Raw genomic sequence first — 27,127 nt, forward strand, 5'->3', positions numbered from 1 at the left:
CTGAGCTGCTCATACAAAATCACCACTCGTCGCCAGGTCGTTTTTACCTTCTGCAACGAGCACAAGAATGTGGGTGCCTCGCCTCTCAAAAGAAGTGACGAAGGGGTTCGCACGACTCCAGCACACATGGCACCTTGACACGGCTGCCTACGAAGTGCTGAAGCCGTGGGTCCTCGTCGAGAACCTCAGGGCTCTCGACGCGGTTCGCATTGCACCGTCCGCGGCCATGGGAGCCGGCGCCGAGCCTCAGTACCTCGACGTGGGTTGTGGACCGGGAAGCTTTACGAAGGAAACACTGCTGCCCCATATGCGACCAGCGTGCCGCCGTATCGTGGCTGTCGACAGGTAAGCTATGGTGACCAACTATACTTCTGTCCGTGATAATGTGCAAAGAATCACGTCTGATGCGCTTGACATTGGCTCCAGCCTTCTGACATCTGCTACAGCTGTGATTACCTGTATATTGATAAAATATAAAATATAGAAAGAAGTAGTTTATTGATTGGAAAATGTTGAGATGTCGACTAGAAAATGGAGCATCTAGCCTGCTACTCTACATAATGGAAGGGGAAGAGGGAAGAAATAGGGTCACAATGGGGATGATAATGGGAGAAAAAAGTCAATATGAAGCAAGCAAGGTATTTCACGACTGCCACCTTACAAGAGATAAACAATTTAGAATAACAACTTGTAGTTGTCTACTCAAAATCAAGTCGACGTGAGTAACGTGCGTTCGCTGTGGGCCACAGAATATACAAATGTAGTTCAAGAATCCTATATGACCAGCAAGGTTCCTAGTCTCATTCGCATTCGTCCTTAAGAAGGCTTACATCGTCATCGTTGGTGGCACTTTGTTCTATGTGACGTTTCACGTGCGGCCTTGTTGCCATTTTGAATAATAATAATAAAAAAATGGAGATGCTTAAGCTTCGCCTTTAAGAGTGGAACGCGATTGCGTTATCGGGTTCCGTTCGCATCACATTTTTCTTTATGAGTTGGCTTCACTGCAACACAAAACATAGGAAAGCCAGCTTACAAAGACCAAGCTTACACTGATCCCCTTCAAGTCGGTTTCACTTTTAAACACAAATGCATTGCGGGGAAGATATTTTTACAGGAGCAATTTAAGCCATCTTATATCGAAATGTGAAGGCCCTGGGACCTTTTTTTATTATTTTATTATTTGTTTGCTGTTGCCCCGAGGCGCGCGCGTGTCCAAAATTTAAGAAGGCTCAGTTTTCAACATTCCCCTGAATGTTTACTAGAACCAAAGTACAGCGAAACACCATCTGAATTGGAGAACTCTTAACCTTCGTCTTTAAGAGTGGAACGCCAGAGCATTCAAAGATCCCTGGCTGCTTATCAGGCTTTTTTCTCGTATATTCAAATTGCAATCCGACGCTATCATGCCTGTAGGTTGTGGTTAAGTCGTACTTTACGATTTTTCGGGTGGATTTTACCTTGAGCACTTCAATTTTTGTTACTAACGCCTTGCGCCACGCGGAGGGCCTGCGTGGTAGGGGTGGTTAGGGATGATGTGGTTCGGCATGGTTATTTCAGCCAGACGCCGATGCTTAACGCCGATGGCAAAGCCGATACCGACGCCGGATTTTCTGCGACACGGGGCCCTTAACGCTGTCGCGTTAAAAGGTAGCTTATTTGAAAAGTAACGTCGTTGCAGAACAGTAAAGGCTGCCTGAATTAATTGCGAAACCGGCGTGGTTGCTTAGTGGGTATGGTGTTGGGCTGCTAAGCACGAGGTCGTGGGATAAAATCCCGGCCACGGCGGCCGCACGTCGATTGAGGCGAAATGCTATCACCGTGTACTTATATTTAGGTGCACGTTAAGGAACACCAGGTGGTCCAAATTGTTCGGGAGTCCCCCGCTACGGCGTGCCTCAAAATTAGATCGCGATTTTGGCACGTAAAGCCCCCTAATTTGATTTATTCAAATTAATTATTTGCAAGAGTTAGATGCAACAATAAACTTTCTTAAGCTAGGCGAATGGTAATTCTCTCATCAACCACTTATGTGCGCACGTCTAATGTGCTTACGCATAACCGACAGTTCACTCATATTTATCAAACCGTACGTCATTCAATATACTGACGAAACGTCTAGCAAACGGATTAGTTTGAATGTTAATTAGTGTTAATGTTTCAAGTGTGTCATTTCATGTACTTCGAGGAGTCTAAAAGTGCAGTTCACTATAACGAAACGGTAGCATATACCAAGTGCTAAGCGCAGATAAAATTCATATTGCAGCGAAGAAGACGAGTGTGTGCTTCGGTCACATCATCAACGCCTTGCGTGACGATAGAGCTCGCCCACTCAGTGCCTAATCCTCGATCAACAGACTTGTCTGTGTATTGTTATGGCTTGGCAAGTAGACCGCGTTACATACTTGGTGGAGATGCTGAGTTTTCCCCAACCCTAGAAATCGGCAGTCGGAAGTTGCCGCCCGTCATGCCTTACGGCACAAGCCAAACACTAACACCGCCCTCGTCCACCCTTCTACGTTCCGGGTAGCAGCGTGAAACGGGATCAATGACTGACTTTGCTGCTGACTCCATACATTTTGTCATGTTCTTGGTCGTCGATGTGCTACGTCAAATTAACAAGCGACGTTTCCTCCTTATATTTTAATTTAACGCGATTAGCATTCTCAGCCATTTATTTTATATATAGCTCTTCCACTAAAGAAACTTAAATTTTGCCGACGCTCCAGGCATTCGAACCTGTCACACTGTTCATGTACAGCAGCGTGATGCTTTGGATCCGCACCACGAATTTTTTCTTCGTTTACAGCTTGGTTACTAGCCTAAATAGGTATTTGTGAACACATATCACATTCATTTTATCTGTTAAAGCATCAAACGTATACATTACAGCTCATCGCATTCAATCGTCTTATACACATCGCGTACTTTCACAACCATTTCCACAAGATAGTGATGCACAGATTGGCCTTTCACATCGCAGTGCCTATACGGCAACAGACTACGCCAGACTTCAGGCAGCCCGAGTAAAAAAAGTTACGTCCATATGTTTAGAATCACGTTCGGGCGGCAGAAACATTTCGGCGGCAAAGCGATTAGCATGCAAGCAATTTAGCAACATAACGTTTTGATGATGTCACGTTTATTTAAAACATGATCGTTCTGAGGCTTCCGTTGCTACGTCTACGACAGTAATATACGACATACACTGTCTCGGGTATCGGCCGATTTTTTCATAGCGCTAGCTTGCCAAAATCGCCCACGAGCATGACGTCATGACAACTGTATGAATAGTCATTATAGTGAGGACACAGTGGCTACCATGGTGGAAGCAGGTAGGTGATCCGATGGCGGCGCGAGGCGCGGCCACTTAGTGTGACTCTACGCACGCTGCTGCCGCAAGGGGCAGCACCTGTTCTGGGGGCCACTTTTTCGGTCGCTTTGCTGGTGCTTTTATGGGCGCGCGCGGCATAGGTGCTTTATTTCGATGCATATATGACGTTTGCCTGCTGAAAACGACTCTATTTGGTTGGAGGAACGTCGCTTTATATTTCTGCCGAAATTCCGATTGACTCCGATGCGGCGAGCAGCGGCAAGCGCAGCGCGCCGTCTGCTCGAGCAGACGACGCGTCTCTCTCTTGTTGAAAATGACGGTATTTTGACAGTAAGTGGCATGAAACCTTCTACCTGCTCAGGATTTTGCGTCTGAATAACGCAAAATTGCATATCTTTGGGTATGGGTGTTTTAATGCTGACGGGGGTCGTAAACTATCCACTCTTGCGCCGCTGCTCCAAGGCCTCCTGAACACGTGCTGCCCCTAGCGGCGGCGCTCACTTCCGGTCACACGAAGTGGCCGCTCTCTCGCCCCAGCGCGGGCGCGCCGTCAGAGCACCTATCTTCTTACACCGTGGTGACTACGATGGAATCGAGAAGAAATAATGTCGTCGATGAAACAACAAAGGTGGTATGACGACGGCGGCACGACGACATTGAGGTGACGATTCTAAAATGATGACGATAGTATAACGACGGCAAGGGGAACAACGAAAGCTTGAGAACAATGGGATAGCAGCGAATGTATGATGACAACCCGATGACAAAGCTGTATGATGACTTCGCGGCCACACCGGTGTCATAATGGAGGCGTGGAAGTAATATTCAGATGGCGACGAGTGTATGACGGTGATGGCGTGATGAACATTGTATCACGAAGACTATGATGACAATGATGTAACGAAGACGATAGTTTGACGACGGCGGCATCAAGAGTCGGATGACGAAAGTGAAGTGACGGCTATACATAGAACTACCAAGACGGCACCACGACGATGCTATGACAATGAATGCATAACAGCGACTTTGTGACAATGACGCAATGACAACGATGGCATTACAACGCAGGCGTTGGCGAAGGCAGTATGACCACGGCTATGTCAGCTGGTATACTCCCAAGGTAAACGGGAATTGCATCAGGAGCGCCAGTTTCTCCCCTGGTGCTTGGCAGGCTATGCTTCTGAGAAAAAATAAAATAAAACAATAAGCCTTCTTTTATGTAAACGGTTAGTTGATGCGTGAGGGGGAGACGGCCATCCCGATTATCTGCAATCCGCTCGACGAGTGTGCGAGTTTCTCGGCAGACGCAAGAGGCAACTAGCACGAGCTCCGTTTGCTGCTATAGTCTGCATTATTTTAACAGCGCTCATTTTCGGCCTCTTTTTGTAGTGACAATATCCTTTTGCGTGTGGGGTTCATTTATTGAATAAACGCTAGCAGCACAGCTGGGTTTGCTAAAATTTTACCCTATTCCTTTATGATACATGAGCCACCATGCCATAGGTGGCTACTGCGTTTGGCAGGACAATAACGGGCAGTAAAATGTGCTTTATTTTGCAGTTTTATTACCAACTTTTGTACAGCAAGAGATATAATACACAAACGAATATTGCAGACCTGAGTATTTCGCATGTACAATACAAACGGCACATTCTATAGGCGTACACCCCCCACATAAAGCTTCTTAGAATTTCAGTATAGCAAAAGTAGTTTTTTTTTTACTTTGCATGAGCCAATCCTGCCAACGCAAATCGTTGGTTGCAGCAGTTATCTGTGATTCCTCATGCAATATATATATATATATATATATATATATATAATTAAGCGAGACGTGTTGAAAGACTGAAGGCAGCACATTTCGCAAACTCGAAGCCAGACCAGGTGGAGTTGTCCGTGCTGGAGCTGTGGTCTGGAAAAAAATGGAACTAATAAGTTTTATGTTTACACACAACGCAATTGCAGGAAGAAATTTCAGCACTCTTTCCGCAAAACAGTGCTTTCAAATCATCTACGTGAACTCTTATATTTTGTTGTGGGATTTATGCTAAAAATATGGCACAAAAGTTTAACAATCCAAATTCTTATTTTAATTGCTACTATATTGAGTGACAGGTTTGGTAAGGCTGCTTTCTCAACAGCTGTCTGAAAACACTGATCAGTTTCTTACAGCTAAATTATATTGATCAATGAATTTCTTATTCACTTGCCAATAAGGCACTGACGGATTAGTTTGTTCAACCTTTTTGTATACTCCTTGTTTTCCTAGTTCTGCAGAATGCCTATTACTGGAAGACGATCATTCCAAAAGTTGTAAGCCAATGGTCAACGGTCTATGAGCACTTCCTACTATAGAGGAATTTGTTTTGCACAGGGGGAGCAATTGCCGGAAAAACTGGAACACGTGGTGCGCTGAGTGCCGACGTAAGCACCTTCGTACGCATCACGTGCCAGCGCGACTTGATCCGAAGGTAAATTCGTTCGTTCTGAACAAAATCTGCTCGTTTGCATAGTTCTCAGTTAATAAGTGCGATCATCGCACATCGCAGATCAATATTCGATAAAAAAGAGCAGACAAGCAGGCGTCTTTTTTTTTTTCGCGGTACATTTCGCTACGCAACGTAAAACGCACCCGACGCCGTAGCGCAAACGCGAAAAAAAAAAAAAAAAAAAACGGCGCTTGCAGTGCTTTCTGCACTAGCGCAGCGCTCCTTCAGTTGGTTTTCGCACCTTGTGAAGCTCTAGGTGACTTTCAATGTTTAACCAAGAACAGGCAAGTCTCTACCTTAACCCCTTCGTCCGTGCAACAAGCACTCAAGGATCTTCAGCAAAGATAATTAATCAGCTTTTTATTCAATAAAGCGAACAGCAGTCGCCTGAGATATAACGAAACGCAATTTCCGTCAGCGGGTCAGCTAGCACCCACTTCGTCTCAGGAGCTGCTGTCGACAGGTAACTTCAATATATTAACACACCACAGAGAAATATACCGCGTATGGAATACCCTTCTTTTCGTCTTACAGCCGCTTCGATATGGTTAGCGGCTATTCGCTGCATACCCACTGCATAAAAAGCGTGCTGACCTTTCATTCTCTTGGAAGCGAAAACAGTGGCCCTTCTGTCCCTTCCGTGCTGGCCAACCACAGAGCCGCGCGGAACGTCTTGTGGCCTTTCTTCTGTTTTTGATAGATCGCTGGAGCCACTGACCGCCACAGAAACAAAATGTTGAGGCGCCCAGTAGAAGGCACAGGCGTGCATGTGTGCAGAGATCGGCAGGAGCAGACGAACGGAACGGCAGCCGAAGCGATAAGAGCCAAAGCGCCGGCCGTTGACGCAACAAGTGAGGCGACTACATAACATATATCATATCAAAAGGAAAAATAGCCAAAATCACATTTTATTTGTACACACAATTGCGTGACTTTACTTCATTGCTATGTAGGTTGAAAAGATAGAGCCACACATGCAAAAGTTATAGAATTTTCCTTTGGCTACCAGTATCATCGCGACGCTTTATTGCCAGTACCGAAACTAGCCCCGCTGTCCACCACCTGGTATGACGACGAGGGCATGACGTCTAGGGATGACGCTTATGACAATGACACGTGTACTTGTTTATATTCAGTGACCGCTTTCACCGGCTAAACAACGTTAAACGTTATCACGCAACGTAAGACCTGCCTACATGATTTACAACTTTAGCAAGTGTTATCGTTGATTTCATGTGCTGTGTATGTCCTCACCGAACCTTGTATAATCAGATTGCATGCGCTACGCGAACTGTGTAGTAGTTTCTTGAAACCACGCGGCCATAAGTGATTACAAAGGAACCTTGGATGAGTGATCTATAAAAGCCGATGCGCATGACCCGCTGATCAGACTTCGATGATCGCCGACCGTGTTCGCCGCTATCGTTGTTATTTGAGAGTAGCCTATTTTGGTGGGCCCAATAAAAAGTTAGTTTCTTTATTCAGTTTTCCTGCTGTATTCTTCACCGCCGCTATCACGTGACATCTGATGGAGGTGCTTGTGCGTTCATGTATCGAACGGCCTGACAACGTCGCGGTCCAAGCCCGAAGACAACACCAACGTCGCCAAGGACCAGCGAGGTAGCCGCAGGCTGAAAGGACTGCCCCCGGAGCACGGACCTGTGCCTGATACGACCAGGAAGATCGTGGCCAAGTCAACAACAACAAGGGCAGCCCCAGTGTCCCTCATAGTGCTTCAACAGCCCCGGAAGCACCTACCTTCCGTGGAGCTTCGTCGCAGGATCCGGAAACCTGGCTCGAGAGTTTCGAAAGAATCTCGGCCTTCAACAACTGGACCTCTGAGCATAAGTGACGCCACCTGTACTTCTCCTTGGAAGATGGTGCAAGGAGATGGTTCGAGAACCGGGAGTACCCTTATAACGTGGTACCTGTTCAGCAGTAGCTTCCTGCGGACATTCTCGAGCGTCGTTGGAATGAAAGGACCAAAGTTCTATTGGAAGCCCGAATGCAGCTACTTAACGAGAATGTTGCCATGTTTACGGAAGAAATGAGCCGCCTATTGCGCCATGCCGACCCGGAAATGTCCGAGAAGAAAGTTCGCCTACTCATGCGTGGTGTCAAGCAAGAACTGTTCGCCCGAATGATACGAAGCCCACCGAAAACTGTCGAGGAGTTTCTTGGCGACGCCACCAGCACCGATAAAACACTGGAAATGCGGAACCGACAATTCAACCGCCGCACGGTCTCAACAAACTGCGCCGGAGTTCATTCACAGGGCCACCGACTACTCGCGCGAGACCATCATAGCGCTAGTACGGCAGGAGCTTCAGAAGTTGCTCCCTTCTTTTCTTTCTGGAGTTTAACGTGCCAAAACCAGTTCTGACTATGAGGCACGCCGTAGTGGAGGGCTCCGGATTAATTTTGACCAGCTGGGGTTCTTTGACGTGCACTACAACGCAAGCACACGGGCGTTTTTGCATTTCGCCTCCATCGAAATGCGGCCGCCGCGGCCAAGTTGTTTCCTTCATCACAGCCTCAAGTGGCTTCGATTGCCGACGTCATACGCGAGGAGATCCAACTGTTACTCGGAGCCCCTCAATCGATGCAGCCTCAGCCGGAATCGATGACGGCTGAGGCTGCGGAGTTTGTGACGGAGTCGAATGCCTTACGATGGTCAGCTGCCATATGCACCCTTGGGTATCGCTTGCCTTTTCTTCGCTGCATTCTTTGATGAGCCATAAACTGCCGTGAGTGACCTAGGTTGGCGCGAATTCGAGTCTGTGCTGGATGATAGCAACGTGTATCCCAGTTCACTTTGCAGACGTGCGTATGTTTTGGAGGACTCGTCGATTTACACTCGGCGAAATGCACTACAGTTGGTGGTCGCTTCCCCAGCACACGTATGGCAGCACCAGTCTGGAAAAAAAGCCCCCTTGTTGCTCATGCAAGTACGGGTTCGTGTCTTTTGCTTTGCGTGGAGTGCCGCCCGAGTGGGTTGGTCAAGTTCGTTCAAGAGCATTAAGCTCACTTCTTCTACAGCATTCGCCAGCGCTGTGCCCTGGCCACTGTGGCACGCGTCGGGTAACCCCCCTCCTTTCTCGACGAAGCCTTTCTCGACGAAGTACCTTCGCAACGAATGCTGTCGCGAAGGTACTTCTCGTGAAAATATTTTAGCCACACAATGTTACGTCGAATGCGGCGTCTGCTTTCTGGCCATAAGTAAAGGGCAGTTTATAGTCTGACGTAACGCGAGCGCGCGCGCACGCTACGTCATGTTGGTGTCCCTCCCTCCATCCGCCGTGCGGCGTCCACACCCGCACTGCGCATGCGCATCCTCCTCCTCTCCTTGTATGTATATGTATATTATATGTAAGCCAAGCTCCGGCTTCCGGAACCGGAAGCCGGCTTCTGCTTCCCGTTCCGGTTCCGCTTCGGGTTCCGGAAGCCAGCTTCCGGCTTCCGGAGAACGCTTCCGGTATTTTGCCCGAATGATCCCCCGGTGCTTCGCCCACTCATCATCATTCACTTCGTCCTCTCATTCTCCTCCCGCAACGCCGCGATGAGTGCCACGGACAGCGTCAACGCCAGTGTCAGCGCCGTGGACAGCGCCGCGGTGACGAGGGCTCGAGCCGCTGCCACTAAACGGCAGCGGCGACAGGCCGATCTGAAAACTAACGGAAACTTGAGTCGACCCCATGGCTGCTTTGCATACTACTCAGGGTTCCCCTACGGGAAGATGGTGTAATTTTTTTCGCCTCTTCAAGGAATGCGCGTAGTGTCCCTTTCAGGAAAAAAATATCTGTCCCGCTTATTTTTCCCATTTTGTATTGTTGTTTCTGGTTACATGAAAAATACGTAATATCTCGCACCTGGCTCTACTTGGCGCTTCACCATTTAAATATCCTCACGCTTCTCTTGAGGTACAATACCTGTAGCTCTAACAGAGGGTGTGCCTTTCAAAGCTAGATCCACCCACAGCTGGCCCCATCCTCCTCCGAAAGTTGGTAGGGTGCTTTCTTTATTTTATTTCTCATTTTGAGCCTTCTGTTGCCATTCTTCGTGACAACGTAAAACGCATTTATTAGTTCATAACTCGTTGATGCCTCGAAATATACGTGTCAGATTTGTTTTTGACGTAGGTATAGAGACAATACCATACTGAAAAAAAAAACAAAAAACTTACGTCCCATATCTCCCATATCCAAAAATTCTATATGCAACGTTTTATATGGGATTATTGGATTAGGGAGTTATCGGACATGCATGTTTTTATTTATTTTTTATTAAATAGGGTAGGTTTTCAATCTTGGAACGTCGATGGCCAGCCGGGTGATTCCTTAAACCCGTGTTACGAGAACACATGTGAGGTGGCATCCTGTTCCAGTTTATTTATTGATTTCTTTTGCACGATGTGGTTTTATAGTAAACTACAGATTAGCAATGCATTTTCTTCTAGAGTTGCTTTGTGTGTTTTACAAAGCTCGAGTTGAGAAAATGGTGGCTACATAAGTTTGATAGCTTTTCTTTTCTCCCAATGAGGTGCGAGAAAGCCTTGCACTACGCCAGAGAGAACTTCAGCCACGAACGCATAGTGTACGACATCCTGGACATTGAATGCCATGACCCGAAGAGCATCCTGGAACGATATGGTGCCTTCGATCGTGTTTACTCATTCCTTACTTTCCACTACGTGGCGGACATCGCGAAGGCTTACGGCAACATTTTCAAACTGCTGAAACGTGGAGGCGAGTGCCTGGTGCTCTCCATCGTTCGAGCGGACGCCATCGACGTTTGGAATGAGGCGTACCGGATGGAAGACTGGAATCCATTGATGATCGTGAGTGTGACTGGTTAAAAAAAAAAACCTTTGGGAAGTCCAGCGTCAGTGCCCTAGGTGTGTGGGAGTCTGAACCGCGTAAATTGTAGTCCTTCCAGTGAGGCCTGCATTTACTAAAGAAAGAGATGACATTTTGTTCAGTTCAGTGGCGTTCATGGTCTTATTGTTAGTGCCCAGTGTTTTATGTTTTACTTGGCACCCCCTCTTAAGTGTGTTTCACATGTGTTAACGGCCAACTGTTTCAGGTAACACTATTCAAGTTCATTTCTACATACTCAAGACAGTTATTGTCAGTCGCTTTATAAATAATTAAAATGTTCCACAGCCGATGTTGTGCTCACTGTAAACGTTATGTGCCGTAATAGTTTGGTACCGTATCGTACAGCGGCCATACGAGCATTATGGATGCAGATATATTAAAAAAAAGTCATGCATTACCTATGTTCTGTAACATCTGCCACTTTGTTTACACTGGTACAATGCTATATATAATCTGCTGATTGTATATATAGCATTGCATGCAATGAATACATATAGCAATGAATATGGCAATGAATGAACAGTTGTCTTCCCTACCACAACATACAATCTCCATCCGTTTATTTCATCAGTATGTTGAGGTAACTGTTATGTTCAGAGAACTGTGTACTGAAAAGAAGGCTGTAAAGAGCGATTGCTTAGTTTCTTGCAACGCCTTACCGTGTCCCCTGTTTACAGTATTCTATGATGAGATTATTTTCACACCTGCAGTAAAGTCTAGTCTTCTCAGTAGTGTGCTGAAAGCTGTACAATAACACTTACTCATGTTTCAGTTACGAAATATTCATGACGTGACTGCGCAGCAGCTAGACGAAAAAATTCACCGATCATTACGATACTTCCTAAGGCGCAATGTGAGCGAAGCTCTATACGTGTTTTCATTTGGCGATATATTCGTTGGCGCGGACAATCGGTCTCGTGCGGCACGTTGCAAACGGAGCGAAGTGTGGCGCGACTGCCTCGCCAATGTGGAGATCGCGAGAGCCAGCGCGTGGGTGATGCGTGGGGGCGATTCGCAGAGGCCGCCGCCGAGACCTCCTAGACGGAGGAGGAGGAGGTGTTTATTAAACATAAGGAAGAGACGCTTAATTCTGCAGCCCATAAGGGAGCACGGCGCAGCGTCGTAGGGGATAGGGGGAGTAGGAGGTAAAGAAAAAGAGCCCTCCTAGACGACGGACGCTACTCTGGTGCCATCGTCGACGCACTGCGCCTCTCTCGCGCTTTCCGCCTGGTGGTTTCGCTGCACCCTCCTCTTCGCTTTTCTTTTTTCTCACGCCTGTTCGCTCTCGCCGCTGTTTTTCATCCCCCGCTGCGCGCCGCGTTCGCTCTCATCTTTCGCTGTGCTCGTTCGCTCGGTTACGACGGGAACGCCGACGCTCGCGGCGGGAGCGGGCGCCTAAGAGCTGCGCTCTAAAGGAAGAGACAATCACGAGCGTTGTCTATCTGCTGAAGTTCCAGTGAAAGTGCTTATGACAGTGCTCAAAATGTCATTTTTAAGTGCTTTGATTCAATCGGCACACTAAAGAAATGGCTGAAATACACTAACCATACATTTATTTGCAGAACACCCATAAAATTTGTTTAATTCAAGAGATAGTTGGCTTCACTGCACTGCTTCAAGTAGGCTTTTTCAGCTCCAATAAAGTAAACAAAAAGTGAACTCCCCAAACACAACTTCTGTGGCCTGTGAGAGTTGTGACGAAACCGACCGTCACGTAGAATCACATTTAGTCATGTAGGAACGTCCTACTACGCCATACATCAAACCTAATATCGCAAGGAATGCCATTCCTCAGTTTTCACAGCTCACGTGCGTTTGCTTCTTTTTATACTCTTTTTCCCGAACATGACTTAAAATTTCGACTCCAAGTTTAGTCTTCAGAGTACAGGGAAAACAGGCTACACTCAAAGTACAACGGTAGCGGCGAACATCAGTCGAAAGTTTGATCGGCCAGTCAAGCGCGTTGGCTTTACATCCCCTTTACAAAAATCAAATAACCATCAACATCGCGCAACACGTGCGATACGAAGCCCGATAAGTCGGATTAAGGGTCACGTTCAACCTAGTTTAAGAAAATGTTGCACTGCAAAATGTTGAAACTGGAGTGACCCTTGAGCCAATGGAGATACCAGAATTCTGGACATAGACTGTCCCCTCAAGCAAGAAGCTGAAGCAAAATGAAAGCACAGAAGCTCGACAAAAAATCCGACGCGAATGCCGCAATAACTACTGTAGCGCACGTCATTAAATGGTAATGAGGAAGCGAATATAATAGGTCCTTAGCTTCTGTGCTAAAAGCGCTACACGTACCTGGGTTGGAATCTTTAAAAAATGAGACTCCTTGGCGCGAATTATCCACTAGAAAAGGATTCGAAATGGTTAAACATTCAAAATGCCTTTGCAAATTGGCACAATCAGCATGCTGCTACGAGTCACGCTCCAAAACTATAGGTTTGAAAGGAATGTCAGGTTTGTGGGTCCTTGCAGAAAGAGAACTCAAGCTGACCGAGTTCTGCTGCCTTGACAGCGGCCGACACATGTTTCAATTTTAGGTATGACAGCGAAGCAAGGGCACTTTTCTGAACAATAGACGCTTTTGAAGAAAATGGCTTGAAGTAATTTTGCAGTGTTTCGAGCGCTTTACCCGCAAACATGCCTTGTGGCATGACGACAAATCAGCGACCACCCTAAGTTCATTGGAAACAAATCAATCAACCAGACCTTTCGTCCTTCCATGACGTCCTTGTCGGTCGTCAGACTTAACAATGGCCTGTATGGACTCCCTCATGCAATATCGATATTCGGACACCAGTCCGCGACTAGACTGCCCTTGCCCTTGTAACCGTTTCCACGACATTCAAATGCGGTTCCAGGCAGAACTTGGTCCCAACCATAGAACATGCTTGTAACATTCGGCTTCTTCCGCAACTCCCAGCATGAGGACACGTGTCAGGTTCGTTTCAGCTATCTTTTTCTGGGTAGCGAGGGCAGCACAGTCCTCCAAAGGAATTCTGTGAGGTTGTCCGTAGTCTAGCACGATTGCGCAAACAAAGCAAGTTGTATGCCAGCCACACCGCCTGCCGAACACCGGACACGAAGACAGTCCCGGAAATGTCGTGCTTTGCTCCACCACTCGGCCTAAGAATTTGGACTTTTGAACTGCATTTGAATCCCGTCAAAGAGGTTGCCCTGGTGCGGGCTAACTCGATGAACTTATCACAACTCTCTCAGTTCTCGCTACTTGAGCAGTACGAAGTGTTACTGGCCAAGACGTCACAACATACCGTAAGCAACAACGCCATGCACGCGGTGACATATTTACTGAAGCAGAAGGGTACAGCGCGTAGAAAAGATGAACACAGAATAAGGGAACAAGTAATTGATGATTCGAAACTCAGCTTTATTTGGAAGACAATAGACGAAATGACCACTGGCCTGTGTAGAAGCAAGCTTCATGCGGCAACCGTGGCCGCGAATCGCACCTACAATCTAATTCTCAGAAAACTATGTTCCCAGAGCCACCAGGACGGATTTGTAAGCTTGACCTGAGTACCTGTGGCTTCTAGTCCTTGAAGGCTAAGGACACTCAGATGCTGCATGTGATTGTGCACTCACTTGCAAGTCTGTTTTGGCGTCACATGAAGAGATACGCTCAAAAATATCGGAATGAATGAATAAGTTTTATTAATAAAGAGGTGGCTCTGTGGCCTATGCTGAGGTACCGCAAAATAGGACACCAGTGTTATTACTCAAGTAACACACATTTCGTTTTACCTGAAATTTGCGTATTTTTTTCGCTTCGATGCCACGTATACTGCATAAATATCAGGAATTCATTGCGGAGCACTTATCCACGGAACAAATTGAGGCTTACGCTGCTTCTGCTCTGTTCGTTCATCTATAGAGAATATTTGATTGCCTAGGTGTTGAAAATGTCGGCGAGATCATGGGAAAAATGTAAATGTGCTGGGTTTAGACATTCCTATTTTACCCAAGACGACACCTCGGAAATAAAAATCTATTTGTAAATGTTATTGTCTGTGTTCTGCAGCATATCGAAGAGATGTTAAAGTGTGTTCAACAATATTGCGTGAGAAATAGTTGGCTTGATAATTTATATATCTCCATTCCCCGTTCAGAATCCTACAGAGCTGTTTCCAGGGATGGTGCATGGTAGTGAAGTCATGAGATCAGCTGTTCAACTTGAGGCCGACACAAGGAACAGTGTTTATGCTGCTGGTCTCAAATGTTTAGCCTACCAAAGGTACAATAGCTGGTGGATGTTTCGTCGCCTCGAAGACTACCTCGGTAAGTTAAAAAAAAGTGACTGAACGAGAAGAGTGCATGGCTTTGACTATATGGTTCTTTTCTTTATACGGCATAGCATTTGCAACTCTGCAAACATGCGCAAAACTTGCATTCAAGCTGTTCGAACACAAATGTGAAACCGAAACGAGCCCTTTAGAGTTATCTGCGTGTCTAATCTTAATGCAAGCCTAGAGGTTATACTCTGAAATGTAATGTTTTTTAAACATTGAGTTACCTTTTTGAAAATTGAGTAAATATCTTCTATGTCGTCCATGATACTCAGTCTTTTGCGTATAAACATAGTTGAAATGATCCTGACACAAATGAACAGTTTTAAGCCTAATGCGATGTTCGTCTGAATGTAAATGAGCAATTAAAGCTGCCTTGATGTTACCTATGCTGCCGTCTGTGAAGTTACCTTTATTTATAGAAGTAATCCATTCACATGACGTTCTCCCATCTGCATTATCTCTAAAATCTTCTCTAACTGCTCTTAGCCTACAAAGAACCAAACAGACGCAATGACGAGCTCTGAGTTCTACTGTTGTCGCAATATGTAATAATACTTTTCTTACCGTAAAATTCGCAGAGAGATTCCTGAACGTAGCAAGAATCTTTTGATGCCTAGACATTAAAATACATGTAGCCTTTTGCGTCTGATGCGCCGCAGAGAGCGCGCCCACTCCAGGGCTGAATCCGCCGTATAGGACGTTTCTGGCCGCAGACATCTCGTCGTCCAAATGTTCACGACCTAACAATTTTTTCCCAAGCGCAGCTTGTATTGCCTCGCATACGTCGGCGGTGGTGTCACGCTGAAAAGTGGGCTGGTCCTGGTGATAGTGCAGAAAGGGTCCAAGCCTCAGTGGTACATACTAGAGCACTGCACGGGCTAGGGCCCACGGGCCGGGCCGGGTAGGGCAGTTTTTTCACGGGCTCGGGCACGGAATGTGGTTTTTGACACGGGCCCAGACCGGGATCGGGTCAAAACATAACGCGGACCCGGGCCGGGCGCGGACTTTCTGGTGGTGTGCATGTAACGTGCAGCGAGTTATCCTCGCGCGTCTAGATTCGGAAAAACCTGTTGCCTCGGCGCAGCTGGAAGCTAGCAGTGCTACTCATGTGTACTTCCTTTTATTGCGACATCAATTATATGGACACTTCAACCGGATTTCTGCCATCGTCGTCGCCGTGAGGTCCCGCATAAAGTCCAAGGGCGATAAAATTGTCGCCACGCGCCGTATGCGCGATCGAAAGCGTGCGGGGGGACGCGCGCTATCACGGAGAGCGAACGCACGGCGAAAAGCAAACGCGACCGTCGCGCCAAAGGCCGTGGGGGTATGGGAGGGAGAGAGGGAGGCGGGACGACGCTCGGCTGCGGCACCAAAGGCGCATCTTGCAACCGGGCGCAAGGGGAACTGACCACTCAATCTCCCACGCGAAAGCAAGAAAGCGGGAAGGCAGCGCGGGAGGGAGGGGGGGGGCAACTTCTACTCTGCCAACTGCGCTCGTACTTTTCCCGGCTGTGGCGATCGCCGGCACCGTCTCTTATCTCAACACGGCTCCGACCTTTCTATGCTCTGTGCATTCGCCGCTCAGTTTCCGTTGAAGCGATAGACCGCACGAACCTTCTCCCGCTGCGGCGGCTGCGCTTGCTGCCAGCGTTTTGTCAGTCGTTGTCTGCGGTCATTCAGTGTTATCTATTCATGTTTACTTGTGCGCGCTGACACCACGCTTGTTAGTTCAGTTAGTAAGCGAATGTGTCCAAGTTTATGCAGCCGATAAAACTATCCCTACTCCGAATATCTCTCTACTAATTTGCATCGCAATTGATGCTTCCCCTTTCGGGCGAAACTGTGACATTTTTTTTTCTTCTTCCGTCGTATTTTGCGCTGTTTGATCAGAATGTAAAAGTCCCGAAAGACCTAAGTCGCCTCAAACCAAAGGATGCCATTGTATTCCTTACCTAAATCAATGTAATTAATGCTTTCAGCGCGGTGCAAGCGCGTTCGCGACTTGCTGATTCTTCATAGGCGAATTGGTAAAACGATGACTGGTAAAATACGATAATTCGTCACGCGCCTGAAATATGGCACTGCGTCCATACATGATTGCACGCATTAGGGAGCCTACATGCAAACAGCGCTTGCATTTAGGCTCCCTAGCACGCATGTTCTGAACCAGCCGCCTAGCAGCAGCGCAATAGACGAGAAAACGATCGCCTGAAGGCGCTGCTGCGCCTCCTGACAGCGCCCCCAATGTGGAAATTTCAAGCAGCGCGGTCGCTCCGCGGTGCAGTCTCCGCTTTGTTTACATTGTTTCATCCCGCGCTTTCCTTCGCTGCTCGTGCTCAAGGCGCTCCGTTTTCGACGGCGGCAGATCGCCTGCTTGCTGAACAGCGACGCAAAGACTGCAGTGCGATTTCAATACGGTTGCCGACGCCAACAGTTTTTTTTTCGTGGCGGCAACCTCAAGAAAGGGGAGCGTCTGCTTCCACACGTGTGTGGTGTTGAAAAATTGAGGGCGGTGATGGTGACAGTGAAAGCCAAGTGCGTGTCGGAGGTGTCCAACAAGACTGTATACGACATCGAATTAGAGGTACACACCGAGTTCTGTTATTTAGTCACTTTTATTTCTCTATGGTGCAGTCCATAAAGCGCGCGTCTCGGCAGCTGCTTTGTGATCTGCCGCTTACCGACGCATGCGATGACCGCAGCTTGCATTAAATACGGATTGCCACCATAGAGCACAAAGCGGTCATGCATGCTTGCAGAGACGGTGACGATTGCGGTTGGTTTCGTTGGTCGCTGGGTGCGCACACACGGCTGCTCTCATTTTGGCTCCCAGGGATTGGCGTCAGCACTGTCGGAACAGAAAGAACACATGCATTAGGCACCAATAAGCCAATAAAATTAATTAACGATGTAAGTACTACATATGTGCATAATTCCTTATATCATGCTGTATAAATATTTAATGTATATCATGCCTTATTCAATGCTAGTCATGGAAACTCATTGCATTATTGAGCAAGGTATCTTTTCACTGGTCATGAGAAATCACTCGTACAAACTGCTCCGCGAAATGAACCCAGGTCACGGTAACCAGCGATTACCTTGGGACCAGCAGCACGAGCGTATGAATTAGCGATACATGCCTCACCAAAGCAAATCTAGTTTCTCGTCGGGCGATTGCCCCGCTGCAGAAAAAGTCAGCTCACACCGATAGCCGGCTACTACACGAAACGAAGATTCTAGGCGGGAAGAGTGAAGCAGGAAGAATGTACAAGGTGGCAATTACTTTAAAACATGCTTAGATATTGTGAACCCAGAAAGCATGGCCAAGCAACAAACATAACGCGCGCGTCTCGGCAGCTGCTTTGCGATCTGCCGCTTACCGACGCATGCGATGACCGCAGCTTGCATTAAATACGGATTGCCACCACACAAAAGACAAGTAGCATGCGGCCCTATTTGTTGCCTGTACAACGAGGAATTTAAGTTGCAGCGTTTGGCAAAACGATATAATTATCTTGAGCCAGTCTTTGCATATCGTTATGAGGCACGCTGTAATGGAGGGTCTCAGGAATAAATTTGACCACCGGGGGTTCTTTAACGTGCACAAAAATCAAAGTACATGGCAAGAACTGTATTCTTGCATTTCGCCCCCCTCGAAATGCGGCCGCCGTGGCTGGGAATCGAGCTCGCGTCGTCGAGCTTAGCGGCGTTACACGTATGCATTTACCGCTAAGATAACACGGTGGATTTCACTGTACGATTCAACTACGCGACACGTCTAAACAAACGGCCATGCGCTAAATACAGGCACATTACTATGGCGTTTTTATCGAGCGGCAGTGACATTGCACGCGAATGCGAAAGTACGTGACTTGCTTGACTCGGCGCACTGCAGTTATCCACGCTTGTCGTCTGTCCTCCTCGTACCACCTCCCCGCAATTCTGTAGAAGTGCACGGGCGGCTTTCGACTTTTCGAGGCTCTTGTGGCAATCAACAATACAGCAGTATTGCGTGCCACCTTTCCTGGTTGATGAGGTCGCGCTCGCCGTCCCGAAAACAACGCACGCGGTCGCTCGCGCCGTAGAGAACACAGGCGCGCGCTGGCCTGGCGGCGACCTTCGACACTTCCATCCTTCCGCCAGGGGAGTAGGCGGCACTAGTGCCGCGCGGGCAAACTTTAGGTTGCTGCGATTGCTGCGCCAGCTGTCGCAGCGCCACCAACAATAATGAGACGGCCAAAGCGCGCGGGTATTCGTAGGCGCGGCGTCGCTGGTGCTGTTCGGCCGTTTCTCGCGTTGAGACAATGTCATCCTTCAGCTCGACTAATTCTGATCCATCGACTGAAAGCGTACGGAAAAGGAAGAGGAACAAGTGCCGGTACAGCTGCGTAAAAAACTGTCACAGCCACGAAGGCCAGCCTGGCGTGAAATTGTACCGATTTCCTGGCCACCCGTGGGAGCAAGAACGACGAAAAAGTTGGATTGTTGCTGTTCGAAGAGTGAAGTAATTGTGAAAACAGCGTTTTCCTAGTGTCAATGTAACTATATGCTTTAAGGTCTAGCCAGGTCTAGCTGCTTGAGGTTCTGCAACTGTATTTGTGTGTTTAGCGCGGTTGGAAGTGTATGGAGCACGTTTTGCACAGCAAGCTTGCGTAGCGCGAAATTTTACGCGCGAATTTGCGCCTCAAATGCTCTTGTAGGCTGCACGCGAATCTTGGTTGATTTGCTTGCATGCTTGCAGTCCAGTAATAAACTGTTAAATTGCGTTTTTCTGTGATACTTTCAGCGAAGTAAGTAAACTCGGTTTGCGTTGATTTTGGGGGTAGTGATGGTGCTTGTAACATCTAAGCTTCAAATGCCTTCACCAAGTGGCGCCCGCCGTTAGACTACTCTCTCTCGTCAGCGCTTTGTGGCGTGTTTGCCTCTTTTACCGTCTCGTGAAGAAGTCATTCGGTTACTGCATGTGCGCTCTTGCTTCCGGCCGCATGCATAGGGCAGTGTGTCGTCAGTATGAACTGCGCAGTATTCGCAATCATGCTCCTCTTGTTTTCTTCGGCGAGAATGATGGCTCGCCGTGGATGCCGAAGCAGACGAGCAGGATCTGCTCCAAACACTTCGTGAACGGCGGAGTACCCAATAAAGGAAAAATCAACACCTAGAAACGCTTCATTTATAGATTTGCAAAAATGCGTTTCTGCGCACGTCGGCCACGAAATGAACTAAATACTGTAAATACCAGAGCTGCATGCAGTTGCACATTTCTGTGACCACGCACCGGAATACCTGGCAACGTAGCAAAAACGACGTGTAATCACAGAATGTCGATTTGGGACTGTTCTCTTTCAAAAAACGTCGCGGTAGCATAATCTTGGTTTGAGCTAGTTGCAATGCGCCGCAAGCTCCCGTCCTGTTTGTGTGTTCTTCGTCTTCGTTTAACTTGCACCGCAGATTTTCCTCCAATCAGTGGTGGTAGCGTGTGCGCTTCCGCTTATGCGTCAAAACCACTCGCTGATATAAAAATGCATGCATGTTCTCCGTACCTGCAAGGAAACGTCGTACACTTGTTTCCCTTGCTGAGAGTGACCGACGGCGCCTTCAAGTCGGCGCCGTCGGTCTCCTTCACGTCGTAAACGTGGCCCGCCACATGCAGCTCGTCTACTTTATCGAGTATAGGTGCACGAAAGTAATTTTCAATACAGCTTATCGGCCTAAAGCCGCAAAACAACACACGCAACATTTGGAACGTCACGCGCGCGTTGAAACATTTTCAGTCGCTGCCGCGGGCTCCGAGCGGCCGTCTCAGTGTTTCCCATTCCTACCACCTTTGGCGCTGCACGGCGTTTTGCCGTATTGGGTTGTAGCGCCCACTGTTCACAGTACGGAGCCTATACGCGGCACCATGGAGGAACGAGAAGCTTTCTTTCTCCATTTACAGCTGCGCTCACGAGTGGTCGTGGCTGCGCTTCGGCTATCGACCCTTTTCGCGGAGCAGTTTGTTGTAGAGAAAGGAGATGGCGCTCACGGCGGCGCACCATACCTCTCCTCAGCGACCGCGCACGAATACGAATCCATTACCGCTTCTACCTTGCTCCTGTGCGATCAGCTGTCGGAAATGAAACTGAGTTTTCGCTAACACACTGTGCTCCAATCATGCTAGATTGAACCATGAGGATTGAAGACGTGTGCAGTAGTTGGCTGCAAAAATAGCGACTGGCATGTTAAGGAATCGAATGAATCTGTGTGGCCAAGTTCGCGGACCGCTGCTGCAACTGTCCGAACGTGTTACCGGTTCTTCGAGATGTACGACTTTCCTCGAGGATACAGAAATTTGCTCATCCACCAGCCTTGGATCGCTAACCTTCAAAGAAAGTGCTTGATCCCCAGAACGTCGGCAAGAGTGAGTACCACTCGTTAAACAATGACAAAGGGAGTAGCTCCGCTTCCTGTCATAGTAAGTTTCGCGCACGTTATCTATACACATATGTCCCAAATGGCAGGAAAACTTACGCCCACTCTATCGCCGACATATCAATAAGTGAATGGGCGTGCGCTTGAATATATGCGCACTGTACACGCACAATAAATGACAGACTACACCGAGGCGCACGAATGGTCGAAGCTGAATGTTTCGTGACGGTCAACAAGAGTAAGCGAGTTACTAGCTGTAATATATATACAAGATATTACAATGTACAAAACAGCTACGTTTCAAGCCTTGTACGCAGCAAGAACAAATCTATTGGAACTGAGCACAGCCGCGAGCGATTAGGGAGAAAATAATCAGATAGTGGCCGCACCGAGGAACTTCACTGAGTCGGAAATATGACAAGCCACTGCTTCAAAATGTTTGCCAAAGAAAGATCGAAGAGCGAGACACACTAATCCTGATTCATTTCATGAGCAGATAGTTTGGAATCGCGAGCATCGTATACGATGCTCGCGCTCTTTGGACGTAGCTTAATCAGCTCCGAAAGCGCTTTTACATGTTCTCTGAAGCTGTGGCCAAAGCTTCGTGTCATCCAACCAGTCACCGTCTACAATATCTCCCGAAACAGAGGTTTGCCAAGCCGAACCGGCGTCATACACATTCATTGTAAACACAGAGGCAACGGAGGCAGTTGAGGCAAGCAATGGACGCGTCACCACGTGATCAAACATGGCAGCGCCCACGGTATCGCCGCGAAAAGGGTTAATAGTGTACTAGAATAAGGTTGAGTGGGACGAGTGGCTGAGGCGGCGCATGCTTTTCAGCGAGGCGCCCGACGTGGAAAAATACTGTGGCGGCGCTTTGATAGAAGTGCATTGGGCCGGATCAAGGTCGCGCCGTTGGAGACTGCTGGCGATACTGTTCGGCAGGGTCATTCGTCCTAGTTTGCGCGCTGGTATATGTGTTCAGACCGCTCAAATGGTGTTCATAATTGCATTTGACACGTATATATTTATGCCTTGAAAATAAATTCCTTTCATTCTCTTCTTTATTTTTTTTTTCTGGTGCCGCTCGGTAATCTTTTTCGGTCCCGGGCCGGTTTCGAGCTTGGCTCGGGCCTAAGGTAAAGGATGGCGGGCCGGGCCGGGCGTGTAACATAAATTATTTCCGGGCCCGGGCCGGGCCCGGGTTTCACCATAAAGCTTTTGGTCGGGCTCGGGCGGGCAGCCCAACGTAAAAACGGGCCCTCCGATCCCACCCTCGCAGCTCCGATCTCACCCTGCAGGACCGAGTGCTGAGGCGGGCTGAGAAGGTAGCGGAGGCCTACCACGACTGGTAGGCGGACGTCTGGCAGCAGAAGGTGCTAATGACTGGAGCACACAGGCCTCCCTCTCTCCCGCCCGGCCCCTCCCCTTTCTTAAAAAGGGAAATAAAAGTCCATTCATTCATTAAGCAGCGATTACACGAGCGCAAAGGGGGCTATCCTGCGTAGTACCGAGGCAAATACGCACATCAAACGCAAGAATACCCAGCATAGAATCCCCAGCAAAAAGTCCCCAGCTCTTGCGAGCCTCCAACAAAAGTCCCCAGATAACTATGTAGCAGCTTCAAGCGTGCGCACGACACTCAGGCAAGTACTAGAAAAGCTCTCGTCACACCTATTGCGCAGCTGCCATTGCAAACACAGCAACAACGGAAGCGGTCGCAATAACGCGTCCGGAACTCCGTCAGGTCACGGTCGCGCTTCCATGTCTGAGTTGAGAGCGCCTCCGAGGCGCTCCGAGCTAGAGCACAGTACTCTCAAAGGAACCGCAAAATGTGTGCTTAGCGCTCTATTTTGAGCGGCCAAATGTAAATCGCGTTCTAGAGCACTCGAAAGCGACTGACTGAATGTGCCATAAATATAAGAACAATAGCAGTTCAAATGACTACCGCAATTTGTAGTATATGAACCTGCATGCCTACATAGCCTTATTCTGCCATATACAGGGTGTTCATTTTTAAGTTTTACGAAGTTTAGAAATCGCCTGTGGCAGGTAGCATAATTCCTCTCATTGAGCTGGCTTATTCGATGAGAGGGACATTAGTAGCACGAGAAATCGAAAAACATATGAACTAATCAACAAAAATTTATTAATTAACTTCTTAGTTAATTCCTTTACGACACATATCGCAATTTACCAATTCTCGCCGGTGAGTTTGCAAGACGCATCCGCTTGTAATGAATTGCAAGGATGACACCAGTTAGCAGATATGCGCCATCAAACTACCCGTAAAAAGGCACTCTTGTTCCACTTACTTTTTTACCAAAATGCTGTTTTATACACTGAAGCACAAAAGTAAGTGGGACGCCCATGTATTTCGTCTCACACTTTGGGAAACAATATCTCGAAGCTGGTGTCATCCTTGAAAGTCATTTCAAGTGGATGCGTCTTGCAAACTCACCGGCGACAATTCGTACATTGCAATATGTGTCGTAAGTTAAGTAAGAAGTTAATTAGTCAATTTTTGTTATTTATTTGAATATATGTGTTTCGATTTCTGGTGCTACTATTGTCCACCTCTTCGAATAGCCCAGCTCAACGATAAGAAATGATTCTGCTACCTGCCACAGGTGATTTTTTAAAATTTTGTAAAGCTTAATTTTGAATACCCGGTATATGAATACATAGGGTACAATATTAGCACATACAGAGGCAGCACTTCCCGTTTCATATTTCACGCCCTCATCTCTGCACCTTCGCCATTGCGGCAATTTCTATGTTCTCTTGTTTGTTTTTTTTTGTTTGTTTTCTCAATCGTTGTGCTTGGGCATTTAGAATTTTTTCTTGGAGAAAATGTCCCCAAATTTGGCAGTACCCACTCCCAAACTCAATGTGACCCTTCTTTACTAGTAGAGTTAAACCGCGATGATTGGAGGCTGCCAGTATCCCTGACTTCAAGCAATGCTGATGAGAAAATTTAAAGGTGGCATCGCCAGCTCTGTTTTGCGCTTGCGCTATTCCTCACTTTCCAATCCTCTGCTCATCGTAAGACAGGCCTAACTGATAATGTGCATGTGTAATGGACTCAACTGACGCCATTACATATTTCTCCTAAGTATCCATTTACGGAGACTTAATGCGCACTGGTAATTTGCTGACCTCTCACGAAGTTTTCTGTAGTCAATTACAAAATGAAGCGCCAAGTCAAAATGAAGCGCAAGTAATGCTTATTAAAAAGTATAAACTAAAAGAACGCATACTATACGGGATTTCCAAATGGGTGTCGAAATTAAGTACATTGTCTTGTTCTTGGAAATCAGAAGCCTGCCGCAGATTGCTAGCTATTCGGTCAGCGGTGGTCGCTCTGTAAAGGCGGATTCACACTAGGTCGACACGACACCAATTTTGGTCGGTCGACTGTTGGCGACAGCATTTTTCTACCTTTAAACCGTTGACCACAGCGTTTTCCGTCCTGTAAACTGCTGTCGCCAACAGTCGGCAGACCAAAATCGGTGTCGTGTTGGCCTAGTGCGAATTATCCTTAGAGGATACAGCCATTGTTAGCAACGACCGATCTTGGTAGCCCACCATGACAACCTTATCACAGTGCCGATAAACGAGGGCACGACCGCAGCAAATGATGTACAGTGGCTGCCTGTGCCGTGTCACAAGGGGCACTGGCTACCTCCAGCGACTTGTCGATGTGTCAGGCTCGGTAGGCAGGCGCGATTTTCTGGACTCGCGTCTCTGAGGCGGATAGGTAGTTTGAGCGGAACCGGTGAAGGCAACACTGGTAAGTGCTGTTCAGGCAGCCAGGCGCAACGGATATACAGCGAGTGTTTGCATTTTATAATTGGAGAATCGGTTGAAAATATTCATAGAACATGTAGCACAATTCAGGTGTATTAGCTAAAGAAACGCATATTACTTTCACGACAAATAGCAGCGTTCAGTTACCTGATTACAGAAATTACAGTAATGAACATTTCAAGCTATTCACTTTATCACTAACAGTGAATTGAATTGGATCTAAGTCGAGCAGTAGTGAAGTCATGTCTGCCTCACAGAAATTCTAGAACTAACGGCATTTTTAGGACATCAGTCCAAGAAATCTGAAGCAAAGTACATTGACGTTTCCATAATTACTTTCCCAAAATATACACACACATATGCGCACATACAGAGAGAGGGAGGAGGTTTACTTTGATAAAAGCATGCATGCAGGGAAGTCAGTGTGCGTCTTTCTGTTTTGCTCAAAATTCAATGCTTATGTAAAGGCTGTAACGAGATAGCTTGAATTACCGCTGATGCCATATGCGTCGAGTCTTTTACTAAAGGGGCCACGTAAGTTCCTTGCTGGCCCTAGTGTAACGACCAGGAAATGAGGCTAGGGGGAGCATTGTAGCACACGTAGCATGCCTACTGCTTCCACGTGCTTGCTTAAGTAGGGAACCATTCTTCAAGGAAAGTGTCCATTTTCCGCAGGGGTTCTAATGGAGAAGGTGCTTCGCTGACTCACTTTTGTAAATCCTTATGTACTTTTAGGTACAATAGATTATTAGTATTAAAGTGCTTGAATTAGCTTAATTTATGGTAATAGCTTACAGATTCACTTCTATTTAAGCCATTCGTCTATACAGCTCAATAATGACGACCTTTCTCTATAACGAGGATATTTCGTTACAGAGCTGATGGAGTAAATTGGAACAGATACTCACGACGTGTCTTTCCCGACCGTGGATGGCCTTGTAATGTCGGTTATCTTTCCGTTAGGTACAAAACGCTTTCGTATACTTTACCTGCAAGTTTCTTGTATGTGCTGTCCTTTTCTGCGCAGACGCCTTCATGTCTTCATTCCGCGTATACGACGGAGTGCCTCCGGAGAAGCACTCTACTCTCAGGGATTTATGGATCGACCTGCTTCAGAAAAGGACACATTCCGTTCTCGGAAAAGAATGCAGCATTAGATACACTTTCAGCATTGTTCACGCGCAGAAGCCACACAAGTGTTGAGAACAGCGTGGATAAACATGACTTGAACATTTCTGCGTGGGGAGTGTGCAACGACGCCAAATGTTTCGGATGCCTGTTCTAACGATAAGTGGCTATTTCGGAGTATTTCGGAGTATTTCGGAGTATTTCGGAGTATTTCGGAGTATTTCGGAGTATTTCGGAGTATTTCGGAGTATTTCGAAGTATTTCGAAGCCAACAAGTTCTGTTGCAAAGAGTTGAACAAAACAACATGTGAAAGCAGGACAGCAGGTCGTCTTTTTGTAGTTATTCATTTCATTTTTCAATCTGTTTTGCTTATCATCTGTAGCACCACCTGCACACTCCCAGCTCGGCGGCTTGTTGGCATCCGAGTGTACTACCAAACATCAAAATAACAGAAAATGAACTGTTTCGTTACGTAAGAAGTCCTCATAGTGATGCAAACTATTGTTAGTGACACACAAATAACAACGTAAGCTGGAAGGAAGTTCTGCAGGCCCTAGAGAATTTGCTAGAGCAGTCCAATTTCGAGAGACAGTGTTCTGTATATTTCTATCTTTACGTCTGCTCTAAACTATAGTTCTAGCTGTTTCGCTATTTAGCAGCTTCGCTATTCGCCATTTTCGCACAGGCACTTCAGGGGACTTAGCCTTGTGAAAATTGATCCGGAAGCTCATGTAGAAAGGGTTACAGCCACCAGCGCT

At 47.2% G+C, this 27,127-nt stretch overlaps 1 protein-coding gene across 1 annotated transcript; it reads left to right on the plus strand.

Moving 5' to 3' along the window:
• Positions 1-26,489, plus strand: LOC119462462 (juvenile hormone acid O-methyltransferase). Its single transcript, XM_037723811.2, has 4 exons — positions 1-345; positions 10,360-10,657; positions 14,837-15,005; positions 26,268-26,489. The coding sequence occupies exons 1-4, from the start codon at positions 68-70 to the stop codon at positions 26,441-26,443; spliced, it is 921 nt and encodes a 306-aa protein (XP_037579739.1). The 5' UTR covers positions 1-67; the 3' UTR covers positions 26,444-26,489.
• The last annotated feature ends 638 nt before the right edge of the window (positions 26,490-27,127 follow it).

This window comes from Dermacentor silvarum, chromosome 8, assembly GCF_013339745.2.
Source record: "Dermacentor silvarum isolate Dsil-2018 chromosome 8, BIME_Dsil_1.4, whole genome shotgun sequence".
Classification (NCBI taxonomy): domain Eukaryota; kingdom Metazoa; phylum Arthropoda; class Arachnida; order Ixodida; family Ixodidae; genus Dermacentor; species Dermacentor silvarum.